The 26,519-nt window shown below is 34.4% G+C and overlaps 1 protein-coding gene across 1 annotated transcript in view; it reads right to left on the bottom strand.

The window, feature by feature from the left end:
* The window catches only part of LOC103236166 (N-deacetylase and N-sulfotransferase 3), a 210,918-nt gene that overhangs the window by 140,020 nt on the left and 44,379 nt on the right, over positions 1 to 26,519 (bottom strand). Inside the window, exon 3 of the mRNA XM_007999649.3 lies at positions 4,119 to 4,206. Within this exon, the coding sequence (XP_007997840.2) occupies positions 4,119 to 4,206 (88 nt within the window). The remainder of the gene's footprint in view (positions 1 to 4,118; positions 4,207 to 26,519) is intronic.

Below are 26,519 nucleotides of genomic sequence, written 5' to 3'. Positions count from 1 at the left end.
TCTGATTTAGGGAGAGGATACTCTTATTATGAGCTGTGGGAAGTGCCCAAGTAAAGAAAGAGGACAAACCTTGCAGAGATGAGAAGGAATGATATGAATTGGCTAGCATCGTTCCCCAGTATTCAGTGATGGACAAAAAAATAATGGAGTTGTCAGGAGTGTTTTCTTGTATTTCTTGAGCAAATCTGGGCTGTCCTGGTTTTGCTGTGATGTCTCTTCCTACTATCTCCCTTTCCCCCTAAACATACCACATATTTCACCTTAAGTTTGCCCTGATGGTTTTTTTATCCATATGATAATTTTCATTTATATAATGGGTGTCAAAGAATCTAAGATAATCATCCTGAAGTTAGGATATCCTAACTCAGAAGTTTAGGAAGAGGTTATGGGTAGTCTTCTGTTTCCTTAAGCTCTTGGGGCTCTCCATCGTGAAAGTTAGTGATGCTATGAGTCTAACTTCGCTAGAAAGATGAACTAAACTTCCGCACATAAAGAGAAAGTTCTCACTTCACATATCTATTGCCAAGGTAGCAGAACTTTCCTATAAGGAAAAGAGTTAAAATAGATGTCTAATTATGTTTTTATTTTTGAGGTTACAATAAGAACTAACTCATTGAATCGTAAAACAAAGTCAAACATAAATCATGAAGTTCCCAGTTGTTAATATTTAAAACAATCACAGAAAAAGTGTATTTTATGTATTGAACTAAGAAATTCAGGGGGAATAAAAAGCTTCAGAGCTTCTTATGTTAAAGTTGTTCTTAAAACCTACACAATTTTCAAATTGATAGGTGAGAGTTATATATAGTTGTATGATTATACATATTGTATTCGTTACACAATAGTACAACAGGAAAATACTATAGCCAAGTCTTATGACTCTGTAACTTCCATGGAAACAAATGGAAATTCACTTGCTCTAGAAATACAATATTACTTCTATATAAAAATAAAATTACTATTTATGTTGTTTATGTGCATATGGAGATTATATTGATGTTAGTATACGGATAAAATTCTCAGCATGATATGTTTATTAAACCCTCGAAGGTATTCATCAAATACATACAAAGTAAGTCTTACTCATATTATCAAATTAAAAGTTTGAAAAGTATTTGCAATTGTAGAAAACTAATAAACTTGTTTAAATATTATATCACTTTAAAAAATTACTTATGAGTTTATTCACTTAGATCTAACACACATATATGTTATAAAATGCAAAAGTTCAGAAAAAAATTAGTAAAAACTCTTGTTTTCATCTTTCTTGTTTGATTCTCAAATTCTCTTCTTCACTGATAGGGTTTGGCTCTGTGTCCCCACCCAAATCTCACCTCGAATTGTAATAATCCCCATGTGTCATGGGTGGGGCTGGGTGAAGATAATTGAATCATGGGGCCAGTTTCCCCCATACTGTTCTCATGACAGTGAATAAGAAGTCTCACGAGATTTGGTGGTTTTATAAATGGGAGTTACCCTGCACAAGCCCTCTTGCCTGCTGCCATGTAAGACACCGCTTTGCTCTTCCTTCATCTTCTGCCATGATTGTGAGGCCTCCCCAGCCATGTAGAACTGTGAGTCCATTAAACCTCTTTCCTTTATAAATTACCCAGTCTCAGGTATGTGTTTATTAGCAGCATGAAATCTGACTAATACACTCATGGTTACCCATTCCTACCAGTTTATTATGAATTCTCTCACAGATATCCTATACCTGTATTACTAGCTCTTATATAAAAAATACTTAATTTTAGCATCATTCAGTTTATCTTTTTTTTTTTTAACAGTTAGCCTTTTCTATCTTATTTAAGAAATCTTGTATAGTACAAGTTACTTAACTACTCAGTAACTGAGTTTTCTAAGCTATAAGAGTTCTATACGTAGAGTTGTATAGATTTCACCTTCTCTTTTATTTTTATATAAATGGGAACATATTCTAATCACTGTACTATGCCTTGATTTTTGTATAGCTTTTATCTTCTCCTTTATTTTTATACAAATAGGAGCATGTTCTAATCACTGTACTGTACACTGGTTTTTCAGTGTTTCTTGAGAGCTCTTCCTATATGGTTTACATTTAAAATTATCTCTTTTTAATGACTGCAGAACATTCCATTATATGAGTATACCAATACATATAATCTGTTTTTTTAACTTCTAAAAATACAGATTATTTCTTTCAATTACAAAATTGTGTTCGGCTATCCTGAGGCAAGTCAAAATATCTTTACTCATTTTAATTATATTTGTGAAAAATCTTTGTAATTATTCTCAATATTTAGAGTGATTTCTTTTCACATTTAATAGGGAAATCTAGAATGAGAGTCCACAGTTACATGGTCATATAATTTATGATAATAATGACACTATGAAGCAGTGAGAAAAGATGGTCTTTACAATACTGGGTGCTAATTAGATTTTTTAAAAGAGACAGATTCTTGCTCTGTTGCTCAGACTGGACTGCAGTGGCATGAACATAGTTCATTGCAGCCTAGATCTCCTGAGCTCAAGTGATCCTTCCATCTCAGTCTCCTGAGTAGTTGGGACTACAGGCACATGTCACTATGTCTGGCTAACCAGTTAGATATTTTTATGAAAAAAGAAACTATATTGACCCGATCTGATATATACACAAAAATCAATTCCAGATATATCACAGATTTATACATTGCCAGTCTAGGCAATATAGTAAGACCTCTTCTTTACAAAAAAAACAGGCAGTCATGGTGGCATGGGCCTAGTCCTAGCTATTCAAAAGGCTGAGGTGGAGGATTTCCCTAGGAGGTTGAGGCTGCAGTGAGTTGTGTTTGCACCACTGCACTTTACCCTGGGCAACAGAGCAAGACCCTGTCTCAAAAAGAAAAACAATATTCATGTTCTTGTGGTATGCAAAGATTTCTTAAATAAGATAGAAAAGGCTGATCATTAAAGAAAAAAATGATAAATTGAATGACAGTAAAATTAAGTATTTTTGTTCATTAAAAGCGCCATAAGGAAAATTAAAAGACAGCCAGACAGCAGGATAAAATACTTGGAACACGTGGAACTGTAAAAGAATTTCAAGGAAAGAATTTCTACAAATCTTTAAGTAAAAGCAGAAAACCCAGATACTCCTCAAGGGAGAATATCCAAATAGCTGGTCAAAATATGAAGAAAGATCATTCACTGCTCTTCAGAGAAATGTACTTTAAAACCCTAATATGATATCTCTACATGTCCACCAGAAAAGCTAAAATTAAAAAGACAAACAATATCAAATACTGGCAAGCATACAGAGCAACAGGAACACTCATACTGTTGGGAATATAAACAGGTGCAACCATTTTGAAAAACTGGCATTTTCTTCTAAAGCTAATTATAAGTGTGTCCATAACTAGCAATTCCATTCCTAGTTGATGATTAACAGAAAAGAATACTCAAATCCTTTAAAGGACAGGTATAAAAATGTTCATAACAGGGAGTTATGAATATTTCTATTCAGAAAAACTCAAAGTCTGGAAACATCCAACCATCTACAGCTGAATGGAATAGATAAGTACATTTTGTATGTTCAAACACTGGAATACTGTACAGCAAGGAAAAGTAAAGAATCATAACCTATAGACAATAATATCTCTGAAACAGAAATAACATTGTACAAAATGAGCTGGATACAGATGAATATTTACTGTGTGATTCCTTTTACATACCTCGCAAAGCCAAGCAAAACTAATTCATGATATTAGAAGTCAGGATCCTACTTTTCTTTGAGAGAAGCTAGTTATTGTGAGGGGCACAAGAAGTGGAGATTTTGGACGTGTTCTCTTTCTTGTTCTGCCTGTTGTTTACACAGCTGTGTACACTTTGAAAATTCACTGAATATCACATTTACTATTTATGTACTTTTATATATGTAGATTATAATTCAATAAAAATGAAAGGCCATCAGATAGCTCCATAAACTTTCAAACCATTAATATTCTACAAAAATTAAAAAATAACATGTTAAATGGAATTGAATGATAAAATGCTGGGGAGGAACATAGGGAATGTAGGAAGGTGTGGACAGGAGAAGTGTTCAATTTTAAATAGAGTGATCAGAGAGGTCTTAATGAGAACAGTTAATCCCTTTTTCTTACCTGTATGGTAAAATTTCCCTGAAAATCCCAGGTTGAATGTAAAATTTGTGATTTGTGCACGCAAAAGATTCTGAGTATGAAGCAGGGCCTGAAATACATAATTTTTAAAATGTATCAGGTAATGAATGGCATTAAAAAGTTTCCAAAAGATATATCCTTTTTGCATTCAGAGGATAAAACCAGTTCCTTATACATGCGAGAATTAAATAATGGAAAATAGTTTCTTTAGCACTTTAAAACTAGCGAGATACTTTTGAGTTTACATGAAACACATACATCTATTTATCCTTTAGCTTGCAATAAATCGGCAAAAAGTGTCAGTTGGAAAAAGGAAGTTAAATGGAAAGAGAAGTTTATTCTGTATGTATCAAAGGAACTAGTATCTAGTACATAAAATATATCCAATTTACCCTTCAGGCACATAGATCACCAATTGTCAAAAGAAGGGCACTCACTTTTAGTGAAGCTATGCCAGAACGTATATTGAAAGAAACAGATTATTTCTCAAACAAGTCTTTGGTTTTCAAAATCCAAATCTGAGATTCCCAAAAGATAATGATTGTTATTCAAAATGAGATATCATAGTAAAGTAGATCTCTAATTTGCCCTTTCATTAGAAAGCAGACTGATAAAATATCCTACTTCTGATAAGTAAAGCTATTTTGAATTACAGTTTTAATTGTTATATCCTATAAAATATTTACCATGCTGAGTATTTAATGTATTTTTCTTTCTTTTTTCTTTCTCAGTCACAAATTCTGATTCTTATATTCCTTCTCTCTGTCTCCTCTGTCTGTCTCTTTCTCACACACACACACACACACACACACACACAGTAGTTGAGTGTTCACTTCAACTAGGCAGAAGGTAGTGTTGTTAGATTTGTAAATGATCTTTCACAGATGAAATTAGTGGTAGATCCCAGCTTAAGGATATAGATCCAAATTAGGCACTCCTTTTACTCTATCACACCTTATCTTCTTTCTCCCTTTCCTTAATACAGTTGGGCCCACAACTAAATCTTATTTTCTTAATCATAATGCTGACATCTGGAAGGACTGCCTTATCATGTTCATGGTCCCAGCTTTTTTGGAGCATAAGCAGATATACAATTTTTTATTCATTGACTACCCCATGATTGTATGCTTCATCTGAATGCAAGAGATTCTTCTTAATTGTAAAAGCAGAGGTAGAGAACTACTGGGTTCAAATTTAGACTCATCTAGCCAATGGTAAGTTTTTGAAATTTAGCTATCTAATTCTTTTGGTATCACTACTCTCATAACATGAGCAAGCTTTTTGGTGTGCACAACTGAACCATGTAATATGTGCATCCTGATGACACTCAGAAATAGAAGACAGGCCTGTTGGTGGATCTCTACACCTAACTATGGGGGCAAAAGAATGAACTGACAGCAATGTCATCAGGGATAGGTTAGGTCCTTACAAGGTAGGGACGGTTTGGATGGGGGAGGGGGAATTCAGTCAGCTGGACATGATGAAGTTACAAATGGGACTTCTAGGTCAGATGCCGGACCCTGGTGTGAGGAAGGATGTGCCTAGGTATAAGATATATAATATACATACACAAGTGTCTGTATATGTATACTGCTGACAATTATAATACACACATATTATATATATATATATATGTATTTGCTGACAATTATAATATCTTCCCTTTCTTTCTTCTCCCCTTCTTTCTCTCTCAATTCTTTTGTTCCCCAGTTGAACATTCTAGCCTACCCTTCCTATCTTTCCTTCCCCTTAGATCATATCTTTCTTCTTTTTCTATTTTACTCACTTCATTTCAGTCTCTTATTTTTCTTCTTTCAGTGGTTAAAATATAGATTCCAAATCTATTTGAACGTATTTTTTGTGTGTTCAATGCTTTAAGTCTTACAATTTGGTAAAATGAACATTCTTTCTTTTTGCCTTTCTTCTTATTCAAACTAAATATGAATTTGAACTTTGCTTTGTGATCCTTGATTGCATTTTTAATGTACATTTACAAAACTTGATAAGGAAAACTATATATAAGAAACCTGTCTTGTTCTTAGGCCTTAGAAGCTAAATAAAGTTACTGTGAACTAAACTCTTAGTCAACTAGAATACAATGATTTAAGTTACTAAATTAGCCCTGAATTTGCAGATTTGAGTTGCCATTTCATGTATTTATTTTATATTCTAGAAACAAACACTAAAACATATAAAAGATACATTGAAACAGATGGCAGATACTAATTATGCCTATATATGGTAAAGAGGGGAAATTTATTTCTAGATGATATTTTATATACTTAAGATAAGCAGTGATATTTGTCATCTTTTATGTTGTTTTTATAAACCAGATTTTGCAGATGTTTATGAGAACAGTATTATACATTCATCTATTATTCCCACCTTTTAAAAATATATTTATTACTGGCCTAACCCTTGTAAAAAGCTTAAGCACCCAGCAATATGCTTAGATCATATCCTTTTCACTAAACCCTTCATTACTAGAGTGATTTTATTCAGCATTATTCTATTTTAAACTGAAGTAGTCTACTCATTACTATGAACAAAATATAAAAATGATATAAAATTATACTTTTTTCTGTAGATGCAACATGTCTAAAATGGTGTGATCATATCTAAAAATCTAATTATAATTAAGTCAGTGCTCCACCACCACAGACAGAAAACCACATGTATTCTGGGCAAGCAAAACCCATCTGATAGAGTACTGTATTCACGGAGGAGGTAAGGAATCACGACTGTCTGAAGAGGCACAATTTAGTGGTCTCCTCAAATGCCAATCCAGGAACCCTAAGAACATAGATGTCTACCTTCAAAAGTGGTTTGATTATTGAAAAATGGGACTTTTGTTTTTAATTATTCCAAAATACTGTATTATATATAGGAAGGTAATTTATAATTCCATGTATCAATTATTATTTTTAAAATAACATTTTTTCTAATTAAAAATAATTAAAATCACTAATAAAGTAGTATGATGTGTTTTCTTTCCATTTTTCTCAATAACTAAATAAACACATATAACTATATTTTCAGACATATAGATATATAGGTAAATTAGTGCCATAAAATAAAAATTAGAGCTATAGCAATCAGGATTAAAAATATAGAGTTTTGAATTTTTCATTTGACTGTATATCATGGGCTTTTTCCTATCACATTAATCTTCCAAAACCAAATTTTCTAATGAATGCAGAATATTGCATCAAATGACTATACTATAATTTATTTACCCATTTTATCCTATTGTCGTACATCTAAGTTGTTTACTTTTTTGACTAATATAAATACTGCTCTGTGTGTCAACACATATTTATGTAGTTATGAATCTCATAATGATGTTTCAGTCAACAATGTAGCACGTATATTTTGGTGGTCTTAGGTATGTAGTAGGGTATACCATCTAGGTTTGTGTAAGTATACTCTGTGATGTTTGCACGACAACAAAATTGGCTAACAACACATTTTTTAGAACACATCTCCATCATTAAGCCACTCATGACTACAGCAATGAAGCAATCATTTCTGCAGCAGAAAATAATTGTTTATCCTTTAGCAGACAAAACATTTGAAAATGCTTATCAGACTGTGAGAAGGGAACATAATGTGCAATTTAATTATACAATAATTGCATTTCAAATACAATTTAACACAAAAATTTCAAAATTATCTTTCCAAATTTTAATCTGTATGCTACCCCACTAACTTTTTTTTTTCAAGTCTTCATTCTGCAAAGCTAAGAAAGTTTGTAGGCATTAAAATATCTAGTTGAAGACAAAAAAGATCTAATTTAAAGAATCTGAGTTCTGAGAACTGAGCAAAATTATAGCCTTTGAATTTTCTCTAACTTTTGTTAGCAGAATAAATCATCAAATAGACGAAGAGGCAGAAATTGAAATTAAAAGTAATTGCAAAGAAGTTTCACATGAAGATTTATGTTAGTGTTCATGACATGTGTGGCATTCTTGGTGGAAAGTCTTGATAATTTTTTTGTTTCTTATTTGTGCTTCTTAGATTATATTTTGACCTATTTTAGCAGATAAAATTATTTTTGTTTGAGCACAGTACTTTTAGAGTTAATATTTTATAATCAATCATATACTATTTAGAAATATAAATGTCTATATTTGCTAGAGTAAATGAAATCAATTAGGCAGCAAATGATAAGCTCCTATGCCTATGTGTCTACACACACACGTGTACACACACTCATACCTCCTCCAGGCATCAGATATATTTAGTATACTAGAGAGTATTATTCCCATTTCAGAAGTGGTAGACATGATTTACATAGTTTAAGTGGCTTTCCCTTGATCACAAAGCTATTGAAGAGCTAAAGAAGTGACTTAACAAGAATTTTGGATTTCGAAGCTCACTGCTTCTGTTGTCCATGGAAACAACAAGAATACAACATGAATCCTGTTATCACTGGCATACAGAACTGTGGTGACATACTCTTCCAGAAATGAACACAAGGATGCTCTTTTTTCCACTTTCAATATTTAACTTTTAGTTTTCAAAGCCTAAAGGCATGAGGGGAATGGGAAAACTAGATTGGTCAGTGAATAGTCAGCTGTATTATTTAGGATTTTCCAGAGACAGGACCGATAGGAAATAGATATGGATATAGATATACAAGGTCATTTATTATAGGATTTGGCTCATGTGGTTGTGGAGGCAAACTGGAGGAATAAGAAAGCAGGTGATATAATTCAGTTTGCATCTGAAGGCCTGAGAAATTGGTGGCGGTGGTGGGTGATGGTGTAAGTGGCAGTTTGAAAGCCTGAAGCCAGGAGCGCCTATGTCTGAGGCAGATAAAGATGGATGCCTCAGCTCAAGCAGAGAGAGTGAATTTGCCCTTCCTCCACCTCTTGGTTCTATTCAGTCCCTCAGTAAATTGGAAGATGCCCCCTATATTGGGGAGGGCCATCTGCTTTACTTAGCTCACCAGGTGAAAAGCTTATCTCTTCCAGAAACACTCCTACAGACACACCCCAAATTACGTTGTAGCAGCTATATGGGCATCCCTTAGCTTAGGGAATCCCTTACGTTCACACATAAGATTAGCCACCACACCAGCCAAACTAGTAATGTTTACCCACTGGCATCCAGATTAAAGAACACTTATTCATTGTACCATCTGCAGAGTTGGACTGCAGGACACTGGAGTACTATGAAGTGCTCCAATGATCACTTTAGTCTCTCTCTGACCAGGTTTAGAACTGGAAAGACTATACAAGACTTGTTCTCAGACAAGAAAAACATTGAAATATGCTGGAAACAGTTAATTAGGTTAATATTAGAGTAGGGCTTCATGCACAATTAGAGGAAGGATACCCTTAGAAGAAAATAATAAATAATAAGGCCAGGATCAACTTTACTATTTGATCTACCTACACAATTGACATTCAGCAGGGAAATAAGAAAGAATACAGGAAAGATGGGCAAGCTAGTGGGAAGCATAATATCCAGTCAGTTTTTGCAACAGTATTTAAACTCCCTTGACAAGAAATCTATAGACATGGCACTGCATTATCTAACTTAAGAACACTCCTAATGGCAAGACAATCACTCAGCACTCACTTGCCCATATTCTAAATGTGAAGTCTACATATAAAAATGTAGAAACTTTATTTATCCTGCCAGATTAAAATAGTCTTAAAGACCAAAGGCTGGAGTGTGTTTTCTATGAGCTTTCACCTAGGAATTTGCTAAGTACAGTGAGGAGTCTTAGAGATTATCTTTGCTCTTATTAAATTGCCTTAGGCCAAGGCCACCGTCTGCTGAGTGCCCAGTTCTTGAGCTTGGCCTCACCAACATGGCCATGATGGAAGAGCAGCAGATTGAAATCAGAGAGACTTAGGACTCTGGCTTGGCTACTTGATTACTACGGAGTAATAATATGAAACTTGGACAAGTTACTGAACCTTTCCAAATCACGGTTCCTCCCTTGGAAAACAAGAATAACAATATGTAGCTCCCAGGTTTTGTATGAAGATCAAATAAGAAATGGATATATGGCCCTAAATCCTTTCCTAATACACAGAAGTTGAGTTTTAGCTTTGTGAATGAAATCCTTTGTTATTCTGCCAACTTTCAAAGGTCCTTATTGTCCTGTCACAAAATTCCATGTTCTATTACTTTCTGTTACTCACATGAAAACATCAGGCATATGCCTAAAATTTTAAACTATATTTTTAAATTGAGCCTTAACACTTCTGGGCTTGTCTAATCAGCACTAAACAGGAAGATAATCCAAGCAGCTGTATTATAATAACTTCACAGGGCTTTATATTGCTTGGTATTTTTTCTAAATGAATTTAGTGAATTTTCATTCTTCACCTGAATGCATGTGTATTTTATTGTTTCTATTGTAGTAACAGAGTAAGGACAAAGGTTTGTGTGAAAGCAGAGAAAAGAGTTATAGAGCAATCTTGAGCTACTTCTGTTACATACTTTAGCTGATCTTGTGCATACATTATATATAACCTCTAAATTATCGCGGCGAAGAATGATTTTCCCAGAAGATTTCTTGAGCAGAAATTGGCAAATAATGGTAGGCAAGTGGGGAAAAGAGAAAACTATTAAGTAAGTGCTACTATCACTAAGTATTCACTTGAAATTGTTATGCACATGCTGTTTAGCTTACGGTTGACATGCTTAGTCAAAATACTAATGTACTTTTTAAAAGAAAATGTTAAAAATAGTTCTGTATTTTTTACTATATAGTATCTCTTGGAAACTATTAGTTAAATCTCATTCATTCAATTGTGAAGAAAAGGGATGTTTATATATTACTATAAACATCATTTTAATACCTTAATTTAAAATACTTGCTTTTAACAGCAAAGCAGAAAAGGAAGCAGAGCTGTAAGATTTCACATTAGGGGATTGAGGTGTCTCAATCCACTTACTGTTATTGCAGAACCAATTAGATTTCCTTTCAGTTGCAGAGGTATGAAACTCCTTAAGTAGTGCATCTGTTCTGCTCAAGACATGAAAATGCTAAATACTTAAAAAAATCACCACAATAATTAAATGTTCAGCAACCCACCCCCCTCCAAAAAAAGGTTTGTGTTATGTGTTAAAAACAAAATGTGAGATTAAAGCTGGACTATAAACTCCATGAGCAATGTCTATCCTATTCACTGCTGCATTCCCAAAATCCAGCATGATGTCAAGAACAGAAGGGAAAGTAAGTATTTATTGAATGGGAACACGAATGAATTTTGATTGATCTAATGATGCAATAAACTCATAAAGATTTGAAAATGGTCAGTGTAGAACATTTATTTACCATTTTATTTTCATAAACTGTTTTGAATCTTGGTGAAGAATTTCAACATAATTCGAATTGGAAAAAGTAATTAGAAAACATTTTATTTCAAATTATTTTGAAAATTGCTAAAATGCTAAAATAAAAGCATTTCCTATTTCAGTGCTTCTCAAACTTCTATGTACATAAAGATTATCTGGGAAACTTAACAAAATGTAGACTTCCGGGTCCTAACCCGGAGATTCAGAACAATCATCCTGAACAAGGGCAATGTACCCTGGGTGATTTTGATATAGGGGACATTATACCACACTCTTAAGAATCACTGTTCTATTCCTTGATTTCAAATAGTTCAAGGTAGTTTCTAATTTATTTATGACTTGTTTTTCCTTTTGAGTATGAATATTTTGATGTTCACTTCTTAGTACAGTTACTGGTACACAGTAAGGAAATAATTCAGCTAATCAATGATTTCTAAGCCTCATAATTAATAGATACTGTGGATTCTCCAATAAGAAATACTCTAGACAACATGGGATACATAAGGGCCATCTGAATTCAGTTGAGGTCCTAAAAATTGTGCTGGCTCAAAAGTACTTTGTGAAGGTTAACATTACATGTGAACTTGAAAGAGCTATGGGGTGCTTAGATAATTGGTCAAACATTATTATGGGTGTGTCTGTGAGGATGTTTTGGATGAGATTAACATTCAATTAGTAGACTGAATAAAGCAGATTTCCTTCTCTAACGAGGGTGGCCCTCATCCAATAACATGAAGTCTTAAGAAGAACAAAAAGATTGAATATTTTGCAAGTAAAAGGGTGCTCCTTCTGCCTGACTGCCTTGAGCTGGAAAATCGATCTTTTCCTATCTTTAGACTTAAACTGAAACATTGACTCTTGAGTATCGAACCTGTCAGATTTTAGACTGGAACACACACTATCAGTTCTCCTGGCTCTCAGATTTTCAAACCTGGACAGGAACTGCACACTTGGCTCTGCTGGATCTCCAGCTTGTTGCCTGCATATCTTGAGACTTCTCAGCCTCCATGACCACATAAACCAATTTCTTATAATAAATCTATCTATCTATCTATCTATCTATCTATCTATCTACCTACCTACCTACCTACCTACCTACCTATCTACTCTAGTCATAATGGAGTATGTATTGGATTTCTCTAGTGAAACAGAATCAATAGAAGATTATCTATACATCTATCTTTTATATATATCATGACTAGAGTAGTTTGGGTTAGAAATTACACAGCAGAATTTTAGCTTCTAAAGTTTAGCTTTATATTTTCATTAATTTTATTTTTCTTAGTTTTTCTAATTAAAGTCCATTTCAGCTGGGTTGGGAGAACCAGCTAATCAGGTTGTCAGTTTTGGTAAAAATGTGATAACTCAGTATAAACAGCTCCAATCTAGGGAAGATAAGGTATGAGGAAGCAAGTGCTTGCAGAGAATAGACAAGCCCTGACTTATGATGGTTCAAGCAAAGATCTTTCTGCTTTATGATGGTGTAAAAGTGATATGCATTCAATACACAAGAATATAATCCCATTGTATGTCAAGGAGAATCTGTATATAGAGGTGGTTTAAGAATCAGAGAGCTGTGGGACTGTAATGTGGTTCAGCCCCTTTGGAAAATATTTTGGTGACTACTCAAAAAGTTAAACATAGAATTACCATATGACCTAGCAATTCTACTTCTAGGTATGTACCACAAGAACAAAAAACAGTGGTCACACAAATACTTCTACATACATGTTCATGGTTGTACTATTCATGATAGCTAAAAGGTAGAAACAATTGAAATGTCCATCTGTGGATGAATGGAGAAACAAATTGGGCTATGTACATACAATTAAATATTATTCAACTATAAAAAGAAATGATGTGCTGATACATGTTATAACATGGGTTAACTTCAAAAACATTATGCTAAGTGAAAGAAGCCAGATATATATGGCCATATATTGTATGCTTCTATTTACAAGAAATATCTAGAATACGTATAGCCATAGGTAGAAGAGATTGGTGGTTGCCAGTGTAGGGGGAAATTGGGTGCAACTGATTGATGAGTATGGGTTCCTTTTGGGGTGATAAAAATGTTTTGGACTAGACAGAGGTTGTAGTTGCACAATACTGTGAATGTACTAAATGCTACTGAATTGTTTACTTTAAAATAGTTAATTTTACATAAGTGAATTTCGCCTGCATCAACAACCACAAAAAACCTAGAAAGTACAACTGTGAATACTGTTGTCTCCATGTTTTCTCCTGAATTTTATGAAAATGGTATCATGCAAGTTACCACGCCAAAATTATTTGCAATACATGTCCTATGCTCTTTACACCAATTTTAAGAAAACTGTCCAGAAGTAGCACCAAGTCAAACACACAATGAACTATTGGGAAGCAGTGACAACTGATGTTCAAAAATCCCTACATTACATGGCCCATGCCTTAGGCCTTATGTTCTATAATTTCCTTTCCTACTCACTATGTTCTAGACATATATGCCTTTATGCTGCTTATGTCCTAGATCATACCAAGTTTGTTCACACCTCAAGGTTTTAGTCTTGCTGTTTCCTCTTAAGGATATGCTTTCCCCAAATACTCATGTGGTTTACTTCCTTACTCTTTCAGGTCTCCACTTACACATAACCTCTTTGGTGAGGCTTTCCTTGACCAGTCTTTTTTCTTTTTCTTTCTTCTTTTTTTTTTGTTTTTTTTGTTTTTTCTAATTTTCACACAGCTCTGTTAAGGCATAATTGACAAAAAGTATATATTGTACACTTAACGTATATATTGTACAGTAAAAACTGCATATATTTATAGTGTACAAGGTGATGTTTTAATAAATGTACTTGTGAAATGGTGAAATTAAGTGAATTAACATGTCCATCACTTCACATGCTTATATATTTTTTGTGATCACCCTCTTTTAAAAAAATGCTCAGCCTATCGCTCTATACCTGGATTCTCTGCTTTATTTTTTTTTCATAGAATTTATCACTATTACTATTGGTGTATATTTATTTATAACCATCGATTTAGCTCTTACCCTTAGAGCTATTCATTTAGCTTTCTAACAGAATAAATGTAACCTCTGTCTCTACAATGCTACATCTGCAGTGCCCAGAGCAGTGCTTGGCACGTAGTAGGCTCCCAATAGAGTCTTGTTGAAAGAATGAAAGAATAAATGAATTACTGGTAATGCCAAAAGATTCTTAGTCAGAAGAGGAAAGAATATTTGACTGAAAATTTGTATAGGGTAACTAAAGGGTAAATAGAGATAATGACTTCTATGGAAAGGATATATTAAGCACACCTCATAACAAGAGGCACATTTGCAATCATGCTGCACCAAGTGGGTAGATCATCAATATTGGATGGGAACTCTTGCTTCAGTGAAGAAAAGTAAGGGCTCAAACAAACCTGTAAGCTATGGATACTTCAGGTAAATGAGATCAGGTTTGGTGTAATGAATAACCTCTTAATGTGGCTTTAGATCATGTCATAGATTCTATGTTTGATGGAATGACATACTTTATAAATTTTTTTGGATGCAAGTTAGAGGAAAGGTACAATTGTATACTGTGTCTAACAACTTTAACCCACTAGAATTAAATTGCAGATGCAGAAATAAGCAAAATGCCTATGAGATCAGAACAGCTGCTAGGAAGCAAGTAGTAAAGTTATTGAATTTTGCTATGGTCTGAATGTGTTCCCCACAATTCATATGTTGAAACTTAATTGCCAATGTGGTATTATTAAGAAGTGAGGCCTTCAGGAGGTGATTAAATCATGAGGATGGAGCTCTCATGATTGGGATTAATGACCTCATAAAAGGGCTTGAGGAAGTGGGCTTGCTTCTTTCCATCCCTTCTGCCATGTGAAAACATAGTGTTTGTCCCCTTTGGAGGATGCAGCAACAAGGTTCCATCTTGGAAGCAGAGAGACTTAGCCCTTACTAGACACTGAACGTGCTGGTGCCTTGACCTTGGACTTTCCAGCCCCCAGAACTAAATTTCTATGATTTATAAATTACCCAGTCTGTGGTATTTTGTTGTAGCAGTACAAATGAACTAAAGCAAATTTATTTTTTAAGAAAGGGTTTCATGCTCTCACTTAAAAGTCACGTTGTTTTACATACATATAGGTCTAACAGGCCTGTGGTCTGGTTTCCAAGAATATAGCAGTGTAAATATGATAAATTAGGAATATACATAAACTGATTGCAAAGAAAGATGCTAAAGAACTTAATGGAAGAGTTAGGCAGAAAAAGTGCAAATCACCACAATAAAATAGATACATATATAAGTTATGGTGCAGACAAATGGCTGGATAAATCTTTATAGCCTCTGAAGCTTCATTGAATTATAAACCCATCACTGATGTTCAAAAATATGAACATGGTAAAGGTGAAAAATTAGAAATTGTGCCACAGAATTAATACATCAACTAATTAAATCCATATATGTTTATTGAGTGCTTACTATGCATCATGTCTTGTGTCAGTTGCTGAGATAATCAAATCAAATTAGACCCATCATTCAGTGACAACACGTTTTGAGGAGAAAAGGAGATAATATCTGGGAAAAGGCTTTTTATTCTGTGAAGCACTAAACACATATATAAAAAAATTAATATAATCTAAAATTTTCTGGAAAATGGCTCATATTTTAAAAGTCAAATGCCATTCTTGAATGAATTATAGATGAGTCAAGCAATTTTAGGAATCAATTCATTCTCACTCAGTTCCAGCACACAGGCCTTCTCGTTGTTAGGGAAACACAAGATTATTCCTGTTTCTGGGCCTTTGCTCATGCTGTTCTTTTTCTCTGCCCCTAAGTCTCTTCCTCAGAGCATCACTTTTAAATTCACATTTCTTTTACATCTCTGTTCAAATATTACCTTATCAGACGGGCTTTTCCTGGACATCCTTATAAACTTAACAACACTCCTCTATTTTCTGAGGCTCAGACTTCTCTATTTCCTTTGCCCTACATTATTTTCTCCACAACACCTGCCAGTGTCTGATATGTTATACTATGTGCTTACTTGTTTAATGTTATCTATTCCCATTGAACATAAGAAACATGAGAGCAGGGAGCATGTCAGTTCCATTCACTACAGTTTACCCAATGCTATGTAGTAGGCACTCCTAAATATTTATTGAATGAATAAACAAATTAATTAATGCTTCTGACCTGAAATTTAGAGTAGTTTAGACCTGAAGCTGAGGTACATTTCTGGGGCCAAAAAAGGAACTAAAACTGTGGAAAGATATTTCCAGAGAAGGTGAACTGGAAGTTTGGAGGGTCAATGAAGGGACAGTAGAAAAAGCAAAAAGATAATGACTCAAGGAGGAAAGAGAAAAAGCCAGCTGACTTGAGGCATCAGAATCAGAAATGGCCTGCGATCTGACAAAGATTTCATGCCTAATCAAGCTACCAAAATAACTTATTGTGAATTTCTGACAATATTCTAATTGGAAGGTTCTTCAGAAAGATCATTAGTAGTATGGTTTTTGGAAGGAAGTTTCCTGGGCTTGAATCCCAGCTATAAGGACACTGAGTAACTTTTCCCCTTGGTAAATGCCTTTCCTGAGTCTTAGTTTCCTTGTTCTAAAAAAATAATAATGAAAATACCTACCTCACAGAGTTGTAAGTTTTGGACAATAATCTGTTTAAAGCCTCATAGCTGAAACATAATAATTACAATAAAATTTTAATGCTATATCTCAATTCTATAAAAGGATTTAAAGTTATCATAAGTGTGTATAACATGAAATATGATAGACATTGCATATAAGTGAGTAAGAAAAAGAAAAAATGTAGTAGAGATATAAAATGAAGTCAATTATAATACAAATACGAAAAATACACAAAAATACTTTGGGCACTAATATTAGGTCTATATGGGCTCTACTTCGGTAGACGTGGTGGTGATAGTGGGGCACAAACATATTACTACTGTAACAGGAAAAGGTAGAGATCCCAGGAGTTCCTTCATAGAAATACTCTTCCATTCCCTCAGTGAGTGAAAGTAGGAGAGGTTTGGTAACCAGAACCTGAGTAGAGAATCCTCTGCTTGGGGTCAGAGTAAGGATGCATCACATTACTCATGATTATCACAAAGAAGGATTTAGAGCTGGAAGATACCTTCGAGACTGCCATGCTCAATTTCTCAAACTATTCCAGGGAAGCTTCTCTCACTAAACAAGAGGATGAACATATTACTGCCTATCCCTCAGACTCCTGGGACCATGCTATATAGACTGACATGGTTCCTACAAATAAAAAGATTTTTGAGGGATAATGTGGTTTATCTGCAAAATCCTAGCAGATTTTTCAATGATCTGCTAATGATCCCTAATTTTTTTTTTTCCAACTTTTATTTTAGGTCCAGAGGATACATGTGTAGGTGTGTTACATGGGTAAATGGTGTGTTGTGGGGGTATGGTGTACAAATTATTTCATCCCAGGTAGTCAGCATAGTACCCAATAGGTAGTTTTTCAATCCTGATGCTACTCCCACTCTTCGCTCTCAAGTAAGTCCTTGTATCTATATCTACCGTTCCCTTCTTTCTGTCCAAGTTCTAAAAGCAATTTTTTTTTTTTTTTTTTTTTTTTTGAGATGGAGTTTCTCTCTGTCACCCAGACTGGAGTGCAGTGCGGCAATCTCATCCAACAGCATATTTTTAAATGTTCACCAGTTAAGGCATAAAACCAAAAAAGCAAAACAAGAAAAAAAAGTTTTTGTTTCATTTGTAAAATATAATTGTAACTATGTATATATTTTATCTCTTTATATCTCATCCAGTCAGACCCTTTTATAAAACTCTTCTATGTTATAAAGGCTCTAGAATTTTTGTCTGAGATTCTGCTAGACTAAAGAAGCCTCTTTTAATACTGAGACCAACTCACAAGACATTTGAAAATTGCTTATGTCTGACCTATATACCCGAAGAGAAATAGCTCCTTTTTTTCTGATGTTTTTTCTTCCTTTTGAGTGAAGAAAGATGAAAAATTACAGGTTCTAAATAAATAATGAGATCAATACCAGGATGCAGATTTCAACATCATGTTTTGTATTCGTTAGTGAAAAAAATAGCATCTTGTTATGATTGTTATCCCAACTTGTACCATCTCAAACCTCTGTTGTAAATAGAAAGAAAGTTCGTTAATTCATATTTTATTTAATTAAAGGTCAAAGAACCTCTAGCCAATTAACATAGAATTATAAAACCGCCACTGCTGACTTCATATTCATCCTAGGGGCATTGATAGGATGGGTCAATCCATTCCAGTTTAAAATGAGCCTTTCAACTGTTTATAAATGCCTCATAAACAGATTTCCCAAAGCAGAACCAAATTTTAAATTACATTTTCTCTTGAACTTTAACTTGCTGTTTAAAATATTTGATATTCACCTCTTTGTGAAAAAAGTAGGATCAAATGCAGAACTGCTCAATGCCCACCAAGTCTTGTCAGCAGGATTGTGCTAGTTATGTAGGTATAGGTGTAGGTATAGGTGGTTTTAACGGCTTCTTATTCCTAATGGGGATGTAAGGAATGCTTTAAGACAATGTCATGAGGATCAGACGGTCCTTTGCCATGGTTGCCCCATGGACTAGGGATATATATTTGTTTTATTCATTTGTGGTAAGTGGCAGGTGGTCTTTTTCTATTGGCACTCTAACCCTTTGTGCCTTTTCCTCTTAGGTGTGCTCTTTGAGCAAAAGCAGGGCTGACATTTATCTCCATGATAGAGTAAGCTTGACATGGGCTTCTTCTTTGGCAAGATATTCTTTTATAGTTATCACCTCTGCTTTCACCTTGTTCTCAAAGTTTATGTCTTACTTTTCATCTGCTCAGGATGAATAATGTGCTCCTCCTTACATAAAGCCCTTCTCATTCTAAATATATCACCTTTTATAAAATACTTTTTCATAGGTCTTTCATTGGGGAAGGTGTTGGGAATACACTCTAGATCTTATGTATAATTGGTGTGGGGCATTCATATATACACAGGTGAAGCATAAAATATAAACTTCAATGTAATATTTTCATCTTTGAAATAATTAAACAGAATATCTGAGATCACATTTGTTTATGTTGTAACCTCAGACCAATCTCAGTATTTCTTCTAATAATAACTTGTAGGTTTGATTTAAATTTTGAGTTACAATTGGTCAGATGACTCTTAAACTGGGAAAGATGGCATGATTTTACTCTACTTAGGCCACCAGATAGTCATTTGCTTTCAGTGACCCAGTTCAGATGTAAATCAATGACCTTTTAGCAACTCCAGAAGTCCAGGATAACATGTATTCCTTAATGGGAAAAGTATTTTTTCTTTACAAAGATAACTTCAAAAACTGTAGTAAATGATAACATTATCTAGGTAACTATGTAGACCCCTTAAATTCTACATTACTGTCTGCATACCACTGAATAACATAATAGATGTTCTATTACTAAGGAAGAGAGGATTCAAAAATCAGCTTATTTTATTTGTTTCCAAATAAATTATATCTTAACTTAAAATTTCAAATTTTTATCTTTAGGAGTTCATTTTGTTCATTTCTGTGTTTACTATAGAACAATGATTTAGAGAAAAACTGGTTAAGAAATTTTCATAATACTTTAGAACATGTTCCTTTTCCACAAGTGTTTCCAATATCACAAATTCCAGATAGGAGTTAAATTGGTCATTTCCTGAAACTATGAAAATCAATTGCTTTAATTGAATAGACCTAGAAACCTATAGTTTTCTTTTGTCTGGCTTAAGGGGACTCTAATGATAATATCATAATAGAGGCAATTAACTATCAGAGAGCCAGCAACGGTCTAGACATGGAAGCTGTGACTTAATACCTAAACTTCTCAACCAAGGCACAACTGAGTGTCAAGAAAGTTACTATTCATCTTGTTCTTAATTTTTCTGTTTGAAAATATGGATAAAAATATGCACACTGGCTTAGAAAGTGTATTTTAGAAAGACCCTTCACGAAAACGAGTCTTATTGGTAATTTGAACACAAACATTTTAGACTTGCCCCAAATTGACAAAAACTAAATTGCGGTTTCTTTGTTTCACAAGCTTGCTACTATAGGTTATATAAAAGCTATCGTCATTCCAAGAAAAATTGTAAAGGTGCTGACTAGACTAGGAGTGAAGTGTTGTTTCTTCAGGTATCCTGGTACTGTGAGAAGGTATAACGTGCAGCCAATCATACCTTGGCTACTCGTTATTTTGAGTCAGCTGAGAAAACAACACGGGTTTGGTTTATGTAATTTTGAGTTTCATATTATTTGTATTCTGTAATTCTTTCCATCCACAACAAATACCTTTAGATCAGTCTAGGAAAAAACACATTTTCTATTTTGACCAAAGTTTTAGCCACAGAAAATTATTTGAACATGAGTAACTGAAGATAACCCTAAAATATTACTTTCATCAAATTCTGAATAGGGATTATTTTAAGAAGGTATCCTTTAAAATATGATTTAAAGTTCTCTAATTGCTATTATTTTTATTCACAATACTACTGGGGCTTACTTACATGTCTGTCATTCTTGTTACTTGAATGGCATTTCACAGAAAACTCAAATTAGTGGCTAAGGTTGTATTGCCAACTGTTCCACTTATTTTCAGTTTCATGTGAATAAAGGTGGAAATTGAAACCAAAGAAAGAAAAAAATGATACAACATTATAACTCTCCTCTAACATCTCTCATATGGTGAGTTTCTTTGTTATGAGAGAGAGTCTCCAGTTGAATCTAACTACATTCCACAGCTTCTACATGGAGAAACCTATCCCAGTCAAGAACTGGGAAGGTCAGCTTCCCATGCATTGAAATCTAGACTTCCGAACTTGGAACTGTCTCTCCTCGGGAGAGAAGAGTCATAAGTCTGTAATGGCCTTAAGTGTGTACTTTAATTTTCTGCGTGCTGTCTTTTGTAACAGAGAGAGAAAACCTTGTATGTAAGGTTTGACTTATGCATTTGAGAGACACACATTCTCATCCTCCCTCCCCCTGCCCAATCATACATGTCAAGTATGGACATGGGAGAAGCTCTAGGTTGTCAGCCAAAATTTCAATTCTAATCAACAGTGATGATTTGTGCCAGGCCCAAATTTCTAGAATAATATGGAACTGATTAGAGATATTCACAGCTGAGAGAAATGCGTGTCTGAGAAGTACAATGGGACTTTCTTTAAGGTTCCATGAATCTATGAATATATAGGTGGAAGTGCTGATGGGAAGGGAAGGGATACAGAATATAGGGGATCTTCCAGTATTCTTTTTTGTCAGCTAGAAAGACTTTCCCTGCCTTCCTAGTGATCTTGAAAAAACAGTAGCCAACTCAAATGAGATGATATATAAAACCTTTTGAGAATTATAAGCAATTAGACAAACATAAAGTTACATTATGCTTTTACATATCATCTATGTGATCTTTAAAACAACTCAAGAGAGAGAAGGCATGCACGATTTCACTTTACATTTAAGGAAACTGAAGCTCAGATATGTTAAGAGATTTGCTTAAATGCACATAGTAAATAAGAGGTTAAATGGGAGATTTAAGCCCATATTTCCATATGGTCTAAGCTGTCTTGTCTAGAAACAAAAAAACTAAAAATATCCTGACCAATATTTCTAGTTATAACAATTTATCTAGACAATTCTTTCAATTCATTTTTCTTAGACCATAAAACCACCTTTCCTGCCATAAGCACTACTTTTTAAATAACTTTCCGCATGAATATTTTTGTATTAGCATGGAAAGATAACGTGTTTTGCTAATATTATGTTTATTTTAGTCCACATTCTCTCCCTTAATATATGTATAATCTTTCCTGAATATGAATTAGCCTTTCATTTTCAACAACAAAAAGCATTTAAAATGGTTTTGGGATTATTAGGCCAAGAAGCTTATCCAAACCGATGAAAGCATAGCATTTATGAATTCCCTCATTTGTAGTATAGACTGTAGATTAAGGCTGATGTCCTGCGCGTTAAGGTCCTAAAGTGCTCTATTGTGATTCTCCAACAAGCAAGAATGACTTTTACTTTGACACTAAATGTGATTTTTTGTCCTTAGGCCAAGATGGTTGGCAGATTGCTTTTATGTAATTCCTGTGAAGCTGGCAGGAGGTGACTCATATACATAAATGCCTCTTTCAATCAGGAAGAAGGTGTCAGAGGGCGGGTGGGTGGTGTCTGAATGACTAAGTTTTAAGATGTTAGGGATACTGAAAAAAATGGATTAAATTGAAGGTTTCTAGGGAGATGCACACAAGAGGATCTGGATCAGATCAATAAATGAAAGACAAACTTTGAAAAGATTTTACTACATTGCTTGAGTTTTAGTCTACATTTTATAACTCAATGCAAAGAAAAATTTCCAAAACGATTCGTAAATTAAAAACAGCCCAAAGTTTAAACAAATTCCAGGAATCAGACTTGATTGCAAGATGCTAAAATTGAATTATAAGTAAGTACATTGCGTGAAAGGGACAGAAGAGTTATGGGTTTGAAAAAGCTATGAGAAAGTCACCTAATTTTCAGATACAGCTACAGAGGAGGAGGAGTATGTTCTTAAAAAATAAAGACCTACTCACTGCATTTTTTTTACATTCAAGTAAAATAACAAAACTCTCTCACAATGGTAGTCATATGGAGTAGAATAAAAATGTCTATTGAGAGAATAGAGGATTCCAGATAAATGTAAAGTAACGACATGACCACGTAGCTAGGCAGCAGACCCATAATTGCCGACGTTCTCAGTAAATGCTCAGTGGAACACATAAAAGCCTATACAGTGATTGAACGCCCAGGGAAAGCTAAGCAATTTGACAGAGTGAAATTCTTCATTTCATGGCTTTGTGTTCTGGTTTTCTCATGAGACCATGTTATTTATCTGTTGTGATTTTTGCCTTTAAAAAATTTAAAGAAGACAAAGCAAACAAAAAACAACAACAAGCCCCTACCTAACCCAAAGAGAAGCATATATAAAATTGTTACCCAAAACGAGAGTGTTCAACTTGAACAAGGGTTGGAGTTTGGATTCAACAATGTTATCAACAAAAGGTTGCAGCATTTTTTTCTCCACTGATCATTCTGCATATTGTGTCTATTGATTGGCTTGCCCAATATTATAACATCGATCTATTATTTGCAGGAACTGTGTGATTATACTTGCAATTACAAACCAGAACAATTTCTATTAGCACTTTTTTTCTCTTAATTTCTGTGTAAAGATTATAGAGGAATTCTAAATGTCTTCAGGCAGTTCTGGGACTGTTGTCTGAACTCTTCTGCTAAGCATTTATTTTATTTTATTTTAAAAGTTTCTTGATGTGGAGCATTTTTGAGAGAGCTAGAAGGATTATTTCAGAAGACGTTTGATATGGTCTGCTACTGTCAATAAAGATTTTAGGAGACACAAAACTTAATTCCGCATACTTGATTCTAATGTTATTTTCCAATATTGGTTTTCATTCCAGTGTTTTTTTTTTTTTTTTTTTTGGAGTCTCGCTCTGTCGCCTAGGCTGGAGTGTGGTCGCGTGATCTCAACTCACTACAACCTCCACCTCCCGGATTCAAGCAATTCTCTGCCTCAGCCTACGGAGTAGCTGGGACTACAGGTGCCCGCCACCACTCCTGGCTAATTTTGTTTTTGTATTTTTAGTAGAGAGGGGGTTTCACTGTGTTAGCCAAGATGGTCTCTATCTCCTGACCTCATGATCTGCCCGCCTTGGCCTCCCAAAGTGCTGGGATTACAGGTGTGAGCAACCATGCCTGGCCCATTCCAGTTGTTTTTAAATAATGTTTAATTGGCTTTTGGGCAGAGTTGGTAAGAAACAAAATTCCTATGGAACTAAGTTAAAAAGGCATATTTTTTACCTTTATTTATTTGTGTTAGTGTAACAGTAAGAGTCTATCTCTAAAAGTAAAACACAAGTTCTTTCATTTTTGTGAATGAAGATTTTGTTATTATTGCAGGCTTATTATCACCTCATATTTTCTGTTTAATGTAATGCACCTTGTAAAACCAACATACGACAGAACAGAGGTCATACTTGCATTTCTCAAAGATGTCACACTGTCACTAAAATTCCTGAGCGAGATTTCAGAAACACTAAACTAGGAATCAGATACTTTCAAAAAGAGTGAGAAAAACATGTTGACTGAGCCTGTGGATCCAAAAATTTGCCACTTTGGTACAAAAAGTGGCATTTGGGCCATTAGTTGCTCAGGCCTAACACATCGTGGATACTATTTTTTAAAAAATAAATTTTATCGTGTATAATTAAGATAAACAAAATGGTGTTATGGGATATGTATAGATAGTAAAATGATTACTATAGTGAAGCAAATAACATATCAATCATCTCACATAGTTACCTATGTTTTTGTTTGTTTTTATAGCAAGAGTAGCTAAAACCTACTCATTTAGTAGGAATCCCAAATACAGTACAATTTTATCAGCTATAGTTCTCATGTGGTACATCAGATCTTTAGACTTGTTCGTGCTACATATCTACTACTTTGTATCCTCTGACCTACATCTTGTCATTTCCTCAAAAGAGGTCAAATATGAAGAGATGGATATCATTTTTAGAAGAATACTGGTGGATGCATAATCTCTCTTCCCACTGTGAACCTACTGTTCTCATTGGCAATGGAGTCTAGAGAGTAGAGAGGATTTTCTGTCACAAAGGCATAGTTGGTCCCAAAAGATAGAAAGATTGTTCAGGAAAATAAGACTGAATGGTTAAAAATTGTAAAGGCACAGAGTCGGACTAGAGTGAGACAGGGTTTGACTCCTGCTTTTCCATTACAAATGGTGTGACCTTTAGTAATGTCTGAATCTCAGTCCACTCATCTGAAAAATAATGCCTTCTTTATAGAGAACGCTGTTAATACGCTGTTAAGAATGAATGAAATAATACATGAAAGCACTAGGTCACATAATCAACTAAAAACACATAATAAGTCTTCAAGAATCTTACTTCCTTCTATCTCTACCCTTTCCTGATGAATGCCTCTGTATCAACAAAAGGCAAACCAGCACTCCCAAGGTACAGTTGGAAGTGGGCTCAATGGTGGTGGTTTAGTGAAGGGGCTATTTTAAGTACCTCTCATCAAAGTGTACTTATAGTTAATTCTAATTAAAACTAACATTTATGGAGAAATAAGCACTTAATGAATACCAGGCTCTGTGCTAAGCATTCTACATGGACTATCTCATTTAATCTACTCAACAATACATCAAATTAATTATTATATTTATTTCATTATACAGGTGAGGAAATTGAGTTACACATAGATTAAGCAAATTTACTAAAAATTGAATTTCCATTTAGTTTAAGAAAGGATTTTAGGGTATTCTTTGCAAGAAGACTGTGATTTTGGGGTTACGTATTCAAGTTACTAAGTCTATATTAACTGTAAAAACTCATGTAATGAAAACACTATTAAACTGTAATACACGTTCATGAAGAAAAAGCATCTGTGGTGTTTTAAAATAATTCATGGTACTTGATATGGTTTGGATTTGTGTCCCTGCCCAAATTTCATGTCGAATTATAATTCCCAGTGTTGGAGGAGGGTCCTGGTGGGAGGTGACTGAATCTTGTGGGGTGGATTTCCCGCTTGCTGTTCTGGTGATTCTGGGTGAGTTCTCACAAGATCTAGTTGTTTAAAAGTGTGTATACCTCCCCCTTACCTCTCTCTTCCTCCTTATCTGGCCATGTAAGACGTGCCTACTTCCTCTTTGCCTTCTGCTATAATTTGGAGCTTCCTGAGGCCTCTCCAGCCATGCTTCCTGTACAGCCTGGGGAACTGTGAGTCAACTAGGCTTCTTTTCTTTATAAACTACCCAGTCTCAGGTAGTTCTTCATAGCAATGCGAGAACAGACTAATACAGTACTCTTACATTTATGCATGTCTTGTGGGCAGAGACACTTAGTGCCTTTGCTCTGTATGATTGTTTTGAGGACATCTGTAAAAACAGCCTTGGAAGAGAGAGATAGTGTCTTTCTTTGTAGTAAAGAAAATTTTGTTTATTTTGCAGC

Source organism: Chlorocebus sabaeus, chromosome 7 (assembly GCF_047675955.1).
Source record: "Chlorocebus sabaeus isolate Y175 chromosome 7, mChlSab1.0.hap1, whole genome shotgun sequence".
Lineage (NCBI taxonomy): Eukaryota > Metazoa > Chordata > Mammalia > Primates > Cercopithecidae > Chlorocebus > Chlorocebus sabaeus.
This window is presented reverse-complemented; position numbering and strand designations above follow the sequence as displayed.